This window comes from Nansenia antarctica (assembly GCF_963989245.1).
Source record: "Nansenia antarctica genome assembly, chromosome: 5".
Lineage (NCBI taxonomy): Eukaryota > Metazoa > Chordata > Actinopteri > Argentiniformes > Microstomatidae > Nansenia > Nansenia antarctica.
The window spans coordinates 61,612,394-61,626,463 of NC_137690.1; the positions used below are offsets into that span (position 1 = coordinate 61,612,394).

The window sequence follows — 14,070 nt, forward strand, 5'->3', positions numbered from 1 at the left end:
TTAGATTCCACCACATAGCAACGGCTCTAAACAAGGTCATTTATCAACCACGAAGGGACTTGAACCCTCAATCTTCTGATTCAAAGTCAGACCAGCAGTTAGCGGGAAAGGGAATTGAGAACTGATGATTCTCAATTATAAAGGACAAAAGCATATAGCGTAGAACAATCGGATCGGAGGGGAGTGCTACAAAACTGGACCAAAGCCTGGCTACATGAGAAAATACATCAGTGCATTGAATAGTGACTTAACAGCACGAATATCCACAGGTCTTGACCTCCATTTGGATTTTTCAGGTTGCCATGTATTATGAAAACGACAAAACAATATGGATTGAAAACAGCCTTGTTCATGTGTGTAAGTGATTATTCATGCTATTTGGGGCGGCTGTGGCGCAAGAGGTAGAGCCGGTCTCTAATGATGGCAAGGTCGGCAGATCGGTGGTTCGAACCCCGGCTGGCCACGTGTCGAGGTGTCCTTGGGCAAGACACTGAACCCCAAATTGCTCCCAATGAGCGGGCCAGTGCCTTGCATGGTAGCTTGCCGCTATTGGTGTGTGAATGTGTGTGTGAATGGGTGAATGAGAGGCCATTGTAAAGCGCTTTGGAATGAGGCGCTATAATTTATTAATTAATTAAAAATTATAGGCGCTATATAAGGCAGTCCATTTACCATTTATTTCATGAGTTCCTGAGTAATCAAAGACATCACTGCACAATGTAACATCTGTTCGATCACTCAGTGGCATTAACTAATTAGACAACAGTTGCAAAATGCAATGTTCATACTGTTCGCAGCTGTTTGAAGATCAATGGCTGGAATAATACTTCAAATCCACAGTTTTTCTGTTTTCTTCTGGAAAAATGTAGTGAATGAATGAATGACTGAATGAATGAATGAATGAATGAATGAATGAATGAATGAATGAATGAATGAATGGTCTTTATTGTCATTGCTATAGTACAGGTACCAAACAACGAAATTTAGGAGGGGTGGCTCCCCTGGTGTTAGGAAAGAAAAAAAACTCAAAGAAACACAAGAAGGGAAGGAGCTGGTTTACATAAATAAAGGCTATGTACACTGTAGTGACAGTAGCTTACTACAGTGACAGTAGACAGTAGCTTACTACACCAGTACATGGCAAAGAAGTAGCTAACTACAGGAAAAACTACTAGGATTTGAATTTTGTTTATCAACTACCAGGCTACTGTGACATGCATTTAAATGAACTACATGTAGTAGAACTACTCAACACTGCAGAAATTATAGGGGCTCATGGTGGGTGGAAAAAGAGGTTGTGAGTGACTTTTTGGGTCAGTGGAGTCAACATTCTTACAGACACATGGACAAGCAAATAAAGGAACCTGATCATCGGTGTTGCATTTAGGCTTCGAGGGATGGGTTTGAATATGTAGCGCATATTTACTGGTACCATCCCCATCCTCTGATTTGGGCAACAGCTGGATATACTGTAAACAAAGTCTGTCTGTAGGGTTCACAGAGAACTGTAGAATGTGGGGGAATGTCAAACAGTCTCTCACCTTGGGGGACCATCTCAAGTCCATCTCAAAAGACATCAAAGTCTACTATCTCTACCTGACAATCCAGTTATGTTATATCTGTGTGTTTTCACACTTGTCAGTCATCCATAGCCTCATCATCAAACATGATACACTATGACACAGACCAGATTCACAGCCAAGACCATCACAAATCCACTTTTAATGTGGTGAGTATAACAATATAACAATACTCACCCATGACTCCCTAACCACAGTACTGAGTCATTCTTGCTAATGAGCGTGTGAAAAATGCTCTGCTTTGTACTTAGAGTCTCAGACATGAACAGTATAGACGTTATAAAATGATCCTCTGGTAAAGAGGAGAAGAAGCAGATGTTCACTGGAGTGGGATGGCTACAGCTGTGTAAACACTTGGGCCAAATGGTGTTGTCTGTGTCATACACGGCTCTCCAGAGGCAAGATTATGATCATGATGGCAGGTCACTGTACGTTAACTAGGGATGAAGTTACAGTACAGTCAGATTCACATCCTGTTCTACTGTGTTACCATTATATGCTGTTATGTGTTACTTTGAAATTAGAAGATAATTACCAATATTTCACGCTACTGACAATGACAAAATAAATGCTCACTGTACATTACATTACTAATCAATGTTTTTGATACAGGGTTGGAAACCAGAAAACACACATATTCAGTGCTCCATTAAACATACTGTACTTCAGTACTTCATAGACTTATTTCAAATGCCACTTTTTCTCTAAATATAAAACTCCTGAACATGACAATAAAAACAGATTCATCATATGAGGATGATCGGAGGAAGATCTGACATTAGAGACATGCAGCTAAATAAGCAGTGTCTTCAGTGGAAAAGAGAGATGGAAACAGAGAAGTAGAACACATGTGAATATTAGTGCCAGTCTTTGGGATATGTTTATGTCTTTCAGTTAAAAAAACAACAACAGCTGAGTAGCTCTATGCAGGCTTACGGCAAAGTCAGAGGACAGCCTTGATCTATGTGCCAGGCTGTAATACAGTAAATGAATGATATATGTGCCAGACCTGCAATACAGTAAGCCAATGTTCCATCCATCCTCCCTAGTGTGTTTTCACCCATCCATACCAATGCATGGAAGATTGTTTGTTGAGAGGACAGCGTGCAGGGAACATAGAAATGCTCATTAATTTACATTGGTATAGCGCAACTATTTATTCCCATGGTAAATGATTTAATAGGCCTACGGTTTTGTCTGAAACTGTAGCTAATGAGACTCTGCATACAACGACAGGAAATTGTGTGCATAATCCTCTGCAGCTCTCCTGCGTAGTATTGGTCCAGGACAACAAAGAACATATTTGCTGTATGATCAGCCTGTACACTTGAGTTAATCTGAATAAACATCAAACAAATTGCTGATGAGTATCATTATTAGGTATTGGGTATTCCCTGTCCCTCGGGCCTCGGGCCTCAGCTCAACAAGGGTTCTGTTGTTGTGTACTGTATGTTCAGTCCTGTGGATCACAGGTGTACGGAGATGGAGGACCACTATGGAGGACCACTAGTCCCACTAGTGTATATGTACAGTGGTCAGAAATACAGAAACACTGTATTATAACATCAAAATCAAGTTTAAATCAATGTCGATAAGGACAATCATTCAGAGACTATGATGCCATTCCTCCAAGGGACTTGCCAATCAATACTCTCAATTCCATTGCAAATAGTGTTCAGCCTTCTTCTAGAAGACATTAAGATTGTTAGTGAACCCTTGTATACAGGCTGTAAACTAATTTAGAATAACACAAACTTATTTGACACATCGAACATATTAAATAAATGGGTAGGAAAAAACTCCTTCAGGCTCTTTTGGATATTTGGAAGTTTTTCTGTACTTCTATGCGACTCCGGGGGACTGAAACTACAAAAGAATAATGAATAATGATAATATGACTGTCTGCTGAAGCCAAGACCAAAACCCTTAACTTATTTTAGCTTGAGTAATGACCCCACTCATTAGAACTGACTGGATCCCCTAAAGGCATTCAAACCCACAGAGCGCAAGTAAAGTGAAATAAAAGAGTATCATTTAAACTGATGATGTTGGGAGGGTTTTCAGGCACTCTCTCAATCACTTCCCAAACAGACCTCAACAAGAACCAGCAATTATGTGCTTCAAGCTCCCACTGGTGAATGATGCACTCTGTTCCTTCCTTTTTTTGTTCAATCTTTTGTTTATTGATTTTTATCAGGTGAAAGGTCAGGGAAAGAGAAAGGAAAACGTTCAGGGGCAGCCACTGAAATTGCACGATTCCCACCAGGCATTGAATAAGGACCATGGCAGAGATTCAGTGCCTAAACCCTTAAAGTACAGCAAAGAGTTCAGACTAGATGTTATTTTCAAAATAGAAATACTAGGGAGAGGGGGGGGTATTTTAACCACAGTTCCAAAATGTCAAGTGTGGGAGTCAGATTCCATCTTAGGTTTAAAAATAGTATTGTAGAATACCTTCAGTTTGTCCTCTAGCATAGTTTCTTTTTATCTCTTCTCTCTCATCTCTGACTCATTCATCTATCTAGATCTCTCTATTCTCCAGAGAAATTAGTGCAATCAGGGGGAACTAGTTAGCAGCACCAAATTCTCAACACTGAGGTAAAGAGGTGGATATAGCATTTACATGTTGAACAGATAACAAACGTCCTACATTGACATCTGTGGAGTCTCTTTTAGCCAAATGTATACACAGATGAAACTAATAATAATAATGATGCTGTATGATGTCTGCAAGATAAAAACAAAGCCAATATCGATGGCATTAAGCAGATGATAACTATTTGGGTAACCCTTTGGGTAACCTTTTATAGTGCACCCTTTATTAAGGGTTTATAAGATGTATGTAGAGTAAAATGTCACTATTGTTTGCAATCACTGGAAAAGATACAGAAAACGAGCAATCCACTTGGAGGAAGCTGGCCATATGTCTCTAGGCCAACACATAAAGACCTTCATAAGCATTCTGTACCAAAGTGGGGTCCTGATCTGGGTGTTGTCCATGCTGAGGACCATGATTTGCAGTGTTCCTCGAAAACAGATGCATATTGTATGGTGGATATGAGCATCTGTACTTTTCTAATGGTGGTAGACAATGCATTACAGTAACACACCTGAGAACAAGAAACAACCCGAAGTCTACTTTAATCAATACTTTTAATGTGTTTTTAATGTGCTTTAATCAAATTGTTTGTGTTAAAATACAATAAAATGTTGGATTTATATTCACCAAAGACTTTCTAATACTGCATTCTAATCTGACATATTTACTTCTAATATCCCTAACATTTCAACATCACTATATATAATATATATATATATATATATATATATATATATATATATATATATATATATAAGTATATATATAAAAGTTAGAAACATTTTAAAAGCTTATTGGATCTCTCGTTGGACAGTTCTACCATCCCTGGCTAAAGGACATGTGACCAAGTCAAAAATTCACCCAAAGCACCCAGGAGAAGATATGCTATACAGATTAACAGTGTCCTCTATTCTGATAGCGTTCAAAGGGCCTGCAGTTGAAAAGGGCTTTGCAAGATACTTCTGATGGTGCTAATCTTATCAAATCCATAGAGATGGCTGGAACACACACAGAGATAAATCAATGGGCTCTTTCATCTGACACTCATGCTTATGGCATGAAGGCATAAGTAGGAAAAAGAAGAGAGATGTGGGGATTGAAATGCATTGTGGGATATAGGTTGTAAGATTTATTTATTTATGAGCCATTGGTTTAGAATAAATTAATGTCACTTTAAACATTGAAATCTTTTAGATCATATTACCTGTCTCTGGTGATATTTACATTATTTAGATAGAAAATGATTAATGGGGAAATAAGAAAGGCTAATTAATGATAGGCAGTGTCTGGGACATCATTAAAGACTTACAAAAAGATGAGTTTGAGATTACATTTTGGGAATATTACATAGCTCACTAATCCTTTCAATCAGAGACAGAAGTATACATGCCCATGAATCTGCCGATAAGTAAACTATATTTGTCATCTGCCAGGGAGGTTAACAACCAATTACTTCTTCATGATATATATATACGTGTGTATGAAGTGCTTCTCTTGGAAAGCAGCTTTTAAATCGAAAATTAATGTCCAAAGTTGAGGATATGCCTTGGGGATCCTAACTCAGGATGAGGAATTGGAATACATCTGTGAGGTGAACATGAACTAATGAACACACTGTAATGCAGCCCGTAACAACCTGCTACTGCATGATATACTTATATATATATATATATATATATATATATATATATATATACTATACTAGTTTCACTAAACATCAGTTTGTATATGATTAAGCTTTATTCAAGATCCTAATTTACAATTCTGACATCATGAAAGGGCCCCTGTGGAGAATAAAAAGGCACTGTGACTCATTAGATTAGATTAGATTAAACGTTATAGTCATGGGAAAGTACCAGACAACGAAATGCAGTATAGCATCGAACCAGAAGTGCAAATAGTGATATAGTGCAAAACATGATAGTGATAAGTGATAGGTAGAGTATGGTAAGTACGGAAGTTAGAGGTATAAAGAGATGGATAGCGGTAAGCTATGTACAGTTAAGTCAGCTATGTACAGTATGGTGTATACAGATGTATACATTAGAGACTAATATCAAAAAAGAGGTATGTACAAATGTGCAAAAAGGTTGTATGTATAAACAGCAGTGGTGCAAAGGGTAATTGAATTGGGGGGGGGGGGGGGGAGTGGGGGTGAGAGTGGCTGGTATGGGACCTGAGGATCTGGGGTGCGAGGTGTCCATTACATAAAATGAGTAGCTCTCTTTAAGCCATTGACAAACATCATTAGAACAGAAAGCACACGCACACTGCAGGGGGCTTTAGTAACTGGTGCTGTTTGAGTTACACTACTTCAGGCTTCATTGACAGCATTTCTTAACTGCTCTGTCAACTCCTTGTCCTAATCACAATCATGTTGTCAAGGTCTCACGTTGTCTGTATCTCATTAATTCCCCCTGTTTGCTACCTGACTCACATAGGCTATACTGTATCCACATCTCCACCGCTACTTCAGCAAGGGAGGTTTTTGTTCAGAATACATCTTTGCTATCTTTGACAATCATAAAAGTAATTCAAGGCATCAATCACACTTATAATACAATAATTATAATATAAGGGGGCTTTCAAGTATTATATATATATATATATATATATATATATATTATATACACAGAATATAGGTTTTCAAGTGCCTGCAACACTTTGAAACACATTTTCAGTTTTACTCAAAATGTTAATCAACAGCAAACAAGAGTTGGCTCATCCAATAAATATAATAATATAATTAGTCAAATTGATGAAGTTGGTCATCGATGCTTATGAGGTATATTCACAAGAGGGGACTATGATATAAGATATGAGCTCTTATAATAATAGATATATTATTTTATATATATATATCAAGTGCTACTGATGTGTCAATGTCTACACCTCCATTTCAGGGTACATGTACTGTATGTCTGCCTCATGTTATCTCTTCAGTAATCTAGAGAGGATTATAGGAGGAAATGAGTAGCAAACCCGTCTTTGACTCATTCTTGGCTATTACACCTCATCACTTCAGGATATCACTAACCTACTACTGTACAACATGCTATTATTGTTGATACACAATATGTTGGGGGTGCTGTCATGCCAAATCGTGTGCACTGCCAAATCCTACAACATGGCCTCTACCTCTAGTAGCGGCACCATTAATTTGGACCTATGCTGTCTCTGCCAATGAGATGCTGATTAACCATTGCAAAGACCCAAGATACAACGACTTGTATCACTAGAAAGGGGAAAAAAAAGATTTCTTAGCTATTGCTAATGTTCTTCCTTCTTCTGTTAACACTAGACGCGCAATGTCTCTTTACCTACTTTTAGCGCGACGAGGTGTCGAATCACACGATGTCATGTGTGGAGTACGGCACTATCGATGTGCAATTCCATATTGCAAGACGCTTGTGACACTCACTCAATACAAAATAATATTACACTATACAGCACTTCAAATTAGACATTCCGAACTTATAGAAAATATGTGTAATTCAGGTTTTCCACAGCAATATAGATAGATGGATTTTTATGAATTAATAAACTTGTTTATTGGTGTTTGCTTTACCTGAGTGCCTACTGAAATAGCTGAATAGTTATCTAGTTGAACTGCAGTCAATTAGCACAGTTTCTATCTAAAGGATGTTGACTGAAGAGTTATTCTGCATAATGAGACACACAGTAAGGTATTAAAATGACAATCTCCTCAGAGAAACTTCAAATACAGTTTAGTAGCGGCTATTAGGCTAGGGCTGCACAATATATTGTATGACTATCGATATTGCAATCTCAATAATACAAAAAGTCATGGACACAGTACATTATGTAACAAAAACAGCAGTCAGTGATCATTTAAAATGTTTATTTAGAATTCAAACATTACATTTATAACACTACTTTAAAATACTACAACAAATACTTACTTATGTTTCTAAAAGAGCCAACACAAAGTCAATAATATTGCAATTAAAATATAACAAATTAATTCTTAAATTAAATTGAATGATACATTGAAAGATAAATGGGATGTTTAAGTCCTCATGTCCTAATTGAGTTCTTGAGACATGGTCTCATATCCTGAGTAGCTTGCAGTTTGGGTGGACCACTGGTCCGTCTCCCCGGTCCCTGCCTCTCTTGTTGTGGTTGGGAAGAGGGTTGCTGGGGCCAGGCAGAGGGTTGCTAGGGCCAGGCAGAGGGTTGCTGGGGCCAGGCAGAGGGTTGCTAGGGCCAGGCAGAGGGTTGCTGGGGCCAGGCCTGGCTCTCTTGCGGTTTGGATGGACCACTGGTCCGTCTCCCCGGTCCCTGCCTCTCTTGTTGTGGTTGGGAAGAGGGTTGCTGGGGCCAGGCAGAGGGTTGCTAGGGCCAGGCAGAGGGTTGCTGGGGCCAGGCAGAGGGTTGCTAGGGCCAGGCTGAGGGTTGCTGGGGCCAGGCAGAGGGTTGCTGGGGCCAGGCCTGGCTCTCTTGCGGTTTGGTTGGACCACTGGTGCATCTACCCAGTCCCTAATTAATAATAATTTTGCCATTTAGCAGACGCTTTTATCCAAAGCGACTTACAATTACGAATTACAGGGACATTCCCCCTGGAGTAACTGAGGGCTAAGTGCCTTACCCAAGGTAGTAGTGCCTGCCTCTCTTGTGTTGGTTGGGCCGAGCACTGCTGGGGCCAGGCTGAGGGTTGCTGGGGCCAGGCAGAGGGTCCGCTCTAGGTCGATCTGAGAGAGAAAGTTCAGAGAGCCGGGATAGAAGAAGGGTGATCTCCAAAAGCAAATGGTCTCTCTGGCTGCTAGCAGGGCTCCTTACTCTTGGCCCAGCAGGAGAGAAGCCCCAAGCTGCAGACCAAACAGGACAGGCATGTAGATGCTCAAAACGTATGAATAATTTGCTTACACAAACAAAACCAAATAACAAAGATTAGCGGATAAGGGAGAAAATAAAGGTTAGCCCTTACCTGATAAGTCGTCAGAGTCAGAGTCAATTTGGGGCTCCTCGCCACTGGCAACAGTGGAGTAGAGGCCTGAAAGAGCAGTCTGAGACTTGTAGAACTGGAAGGCGTTGGAATTCATAGTATTGCACGACTGCATTTCACCAGCAAGGTTTGTGGTTTGAATGTAACTTTTCTGTCTTTCCTGAAAAGAACACAGTTGGAGTTGAAGTTTCAGTTCAATGACTTTCATCATTGAAGTTTGTTTTCAAAAACTTAAAAGATGCAGCTTGTCTATGAAATATTGTTTTAGCAACCACCCATTCCATCAGCATGAAGACCATATAAGGCAAAGAATGTATGTCACAATTTAAAAAATAAATAAATAGCGGAATTTCAATCCCCTCTGTAATGCAGGTTATAATATAATATAATTATATATGATATTATAATTATGAACAAATAATATAATTAGTTATGTCTGTTGAAGTATATCCTATTAAAAAAAACATGTTATTAGTGTTAATCGTCCAAATCCCCTCTGTTAAAAAACAAACATATCAGCAAGCCTTAATGTTACAATTGATCAGTTGAATGACGGTTCAGGTATTGCAGCAACGCTTAAAACACATAATGCTATGTATCACAAACGCTGTAGAAGCTACTGTAGAAGTTGTCGTGTCAAAAGGGCTCCAAAGTATGACGTTGGCTCCTCCTTAGTAGTGAGTCCTAAAAATCTGAAAAGCTGGGCAGAATCCTGTAAAAAAAATTAGCTTCTTGGTAGATTAGTTACACAAGCTTCCGATGTGCACGCAGCAGGTGTGTACTACATGCCAAATGTTATCTCATGTTGCGATATGCAGCAAAACGGCTGGCATCTCATAACACTGCCAGGCCAGGGTGTCAGAAGGGGAAGCATCTACCAGTGAGTGGGGGACAACCTTTGACCATCTAACTATTGCACAAATTGTTGCTCTGGTTGAGGATTCAGATCCTCCTTCACAATCTCCTATTACGGCAACTCTACAGGAACCTTATGAAAGAACGCAGGTGTTTGTGTCTGATTATGAACCCCACACAACAACATTCAAGCAACATCTCCTCAGCTATCTGCCTGAATAGAGTGAACACCAGAAGGGGAGGGAAACCTACATCGCAAACAAGGAACAAGTGGCTAAGAGGAACAATTGGCTCAGGATGAGGCAATTCTGTTGATGAGGGCTGCCTTGGTTTTACACAAGTACTGCTTACAACGAGGCCACACATTTGACGGCTCCTTCCTGTCCAACGGTCTCACAACATCTGTTGCTGAACCCTTACGAGTGTTCAATGATATCGTCCTCCATGGTCCAGAGTTCCTCAAACCCTGTGCAGCTAATACAGAAAATAGCAAAGAAAAGGGAAAACCGAAAAAGAAAGCACCCAAAAAGAAAATCATAGATAGCAGCTCTGAGGAGAGTGATATCGCAGTCCCACTTGATGAGGAGTTTGACGAAGAGAGCTCTGAGGATGAAAGAAGTGATCTTGGAAACACAGATCTGAACGTGGGTGACTTTGTCCTAGTTAACTTTGCAACCAAATGCAGGAGTGTCCGTTACGTTGGCATGGTTGAGAAAGTTGAGGATGACGAAATACATACACAATTCCTCAGAAGAATCCAGGGAAACAAGAAAGTGTGGGAGAGACCCACGTTTGCTTTAAAAGACAATGATGTGGCACATGTTCCTAAAGGTGATGTGGTGAAGAAGCTGCCTCAACCTAATAGGCCTGGAGGAACCACACGGAGAGAGCAACTCTTCACCTTTCCCTGTAACCTTCAGGGCTGGAATGTAGAGTAGGCCTTGTTTAAGAGTATGAGGCTGATGTTCTAATCCAGGTGGGTCTAGCCTGTGTCCTGAGTCCCAGGCTGTTCTTGCTGTTTCTGATGGTCCTATGTTCTGACCCCCAGACTGTGTACTAGCTGGTTCTGATTATGGGTCCATGTTCTGACCCCCAGACTGTGTATTAGCTGGTTCTGATTGTCCTTTGCTCTGACCCCCATACACTAGCTGGCTCTAAAGGTCCTGTGTTCTGACCTCCACACTGTGAATGTTAATTAAATAAAACATTTTGAATTATATTATGTTGTATTTGATTTACTGTTTAGGTACTTTGGGTTACTTTCAAGTATTTAAAAAAATGTGCTTAATTGACCAATCCCCATGATTCTGTTACTAGTCCAACATTAGTTTTGGAATGTGTGGTTGTCAATCTAGCTGTCAGGATTCTAATTGTTACAACATGTGTTGTTATGGTAGTTTTAAAGTGGAAAAAGTAAGTGGATCAGATTACCCCCAACTGGTTCACTTTACCCCCTGGATTTCTCTGGTCGGTCTCAGTTTACCCCTAAGATGAGGTAAAGTGAGACACAACACCACTTTTTAAAAAACAATCATATTTTCATTGCCCTTTGTCCTGAAGACATTCTGAGCATTTCCATAGCGAGAAAACATCCTGAATTAATGGGAAATGTGTAAATGTTACTGATTTACACATTTTAGCTTGGCTAGAGGGGAGCAAATGTAAAAAATGTATCACATTACCCAGCTCTCCCCTACAATGCATTTGGCGGCACCCATCACACCTGCAAGACCGACGCAATACGTCACAGCAAGGACATTGACATTTGCCAATCGACCTGACCCGAAAGCCAAAAGAAAAAAAAATGGCATTATGCAAATTAGGGGTCCAGACACACCCAATCATGAATATAAGCATTCTAATGTGTTTCTAATAGTCAAAAAACATAAAATAGACACCAGGCTTGCATTTCTAGTTCATTTGGTTCTAAAGTTATAGCCGAAACCTTTTTCAGAGGGCGGCCATATTGATTTGGCCGCCATGGCGACCCCGGTGGTCGTTGGCTCGGGCGCCCTGGCTAAATCATTAGAGCATACTCTGAGCTACATCTGGGCCAAATGTGGTGCTTTTGCACAAATTTGCACAGAAATATCAAAGGCCCCCAACTATGAGTAGATTCATTCAATATCATAGCCTAAAACTATGTGCTCAAATGCAACACCATCAGCTGACAGCAATACTTAATACTCATGCTTTGGCAAACCTTAAACATAGACAATAGATATAGAGGAGGTTAGAAGTTATAACAGTCTAGTTAATAATATCCACGTTTATTAAATGTTATTACGTCATTAATGATCTGTGGCTTTTGACAGCTGAGGGGGCGGGGTCGCCGATGTAAACATTTGCCTCCACGGCTTCCGTAGGATGTCGTGGCGATTTCATTACGCTGCCTTAGCTAACGAAGACAGTGTCAATAACAACAACAAGTACTGCTGCTGAGATAAAACCCCAAAGTGATCACTTCAGAAGTACTGCTAGGATCTCTCTCGTTTAATAAATCAAGATGAGACGTGCCGGTTTGGGTAAGAGAAGAGTCTTGTACCGTTTAGCTGGATAGTTCGTTGTTGAGTTTAGCTAGTAACTTACTAGCTATGCTATGGCTAGCTTGGTAGCTAACCTATACCATGGCATGGCTATCTGGCTAGCTACTAGCTCTGTCATTACAATTAAACATGAAACGTACATTTTTGGGTTGAAAATAGTCTGCAGGGCAGCGCGTAGGCTACCATCTAATAAACTGTAACTTAGATAGCCAGGTATACACTTGGATGTGTGTGAATGTAGATAAGTTAGCTTGCTAGAGCTATCTTGCCCAGGCCTGCTTCATGTTCATCTTTTTATTGTAGGTCCCTGGCTCTTATTGTTTTATAGTCCTTTTATCTTCTCTTTTAATTTTACCATATTTTGTATTACATTGTATTGTGTGCATTGTGCTTACTTATCTCCTGCATTTATCTATGTTTACTGTGAAGCACTTTGGCTCAGCATTGCTGTACGTAAATGTGCTATATAATATAAATAAAGTTGACTTGACTTGGCTTTGTCAAATTGATTGTCACACAGGCGAAGGAGGACCTCCAGGAAACTATGTGGCAAGTGGATACAGCGTGTACGAAGAGGAGAATGAACACTTACAAGAGGGCCTGAGAGCTAAAGTCAGCGCTCTGAAACACGTAAGCACTGGCTTGGTTTCAGTGTTGTGCGCTGTGACAGAAATCCATTTGGTTATACATTCGTGTTAACTTATACCATGTTTTTTTTCTTAGCTGTCAATTGATATAGGAACAGAAGTCAAGTACCAGAACACAATGTTAGATGATATGGTAAGCTTCCGCTTTCACTCTTACACCACCATGAACCACAACATACATGTGCTTTTAATGACTTAATCAGTAACATTCATGAATATCTTATTTTCAACGGTATCCTCTCTTATGAGGCTCTTCCATTCATTCATAGTCAACAGTGACAAACGTCACTGAATTCAGTGCTTTAATCTGCCAATGTAGGACTCGGACTTTGACTCGACGGGAGGTTTGCTTGGAGCCACCATAAGCAGAGTGAAGCAGCTCTCCAGAGGGAGTCAGACCAAGATCCTGTGCTACATGTTGCTGTTTGCCCTCTTTGTGTTCCTCGTCCTCTACTGGTTTATCAAACTGAGGTGATAAGAGAACAGGAGGTGTTGATTCCCTTCCCCCCCATGTCAGTCACCCACCCGTCAGCGCCATGCACCTTTGGACCGGACGACCAGGATGATGATAATTGTGACAATAAGGCTGTAAGAATGTGCTTCATGGTGGACAAGAGAACCCAAATCATCAAATGACTGTGCTATATGGGGTATGCCTGGCAGACGGCTAAATGGAATGATAAGTTCACTGCCATAAGTATATGGTTGTATTGTAAAACTACCTTACAGTCCATAATTTGGATGATGTGTAGAACTGTTAATAGAGATTGACTACAGTGGGACTACAGGATGAATGAATGATGTATTGCATAAAAATGCAGTAAGCCGTGACGTGCAGTGACTGAGGATGTTAATTGAGTCACTGCATGATTCATAA

At 40.1% G+C, this 14,070-nt stretch overlaps 1 protein-coding gene across 1 annotated transcript; it reads left to right on the forward strand.

Annotated features, from left to right (window-relative positions):
* Positions 1-12,398: 12,398 nt before the first annotated feature.
* Positions 12,399-14,048, forward strand: bet1 (Bet1 golgi vesicular membrane trafficking protein). The gene is made up of 4 exons (XM_080532624.1): positions 12,399-12,525; positions 13,067-13,176; positions 13,270-13,326; positions 13,513-14,048. The coding sequence occupies exons 1-4, from the start codon at positions 12,507-12,509 to the stop codon at positions 13,666-13,668; spliced, it is 342 nt and encodes a 113-aa protein (XP_080388750.1). The 5' UTR covers positions 12,399-12,506; the 3' UTR covers positions 13,669-14,048.
* Positions 14,049-14,070: the final 22 nt, after the last annotated feature.

Coding starts and splice junctions, on each gene's coding strand:
- bet1 (XM_080532624.1), top strand. Junction 13,177..13,269: donor AAGTCAGCGCTCTGAAACAC/GTAAGCACTGGC, acceptor TTTTTTTCTTAG/CTGTCAATTGATATAGGAAC. Junction 13,327..13,512: donor ACACAATGTTAGATGATATG/GTAAGCTTCCGC, acceptor CTGCCAATGTAG/GACTCGGACTTTGACTCGAC.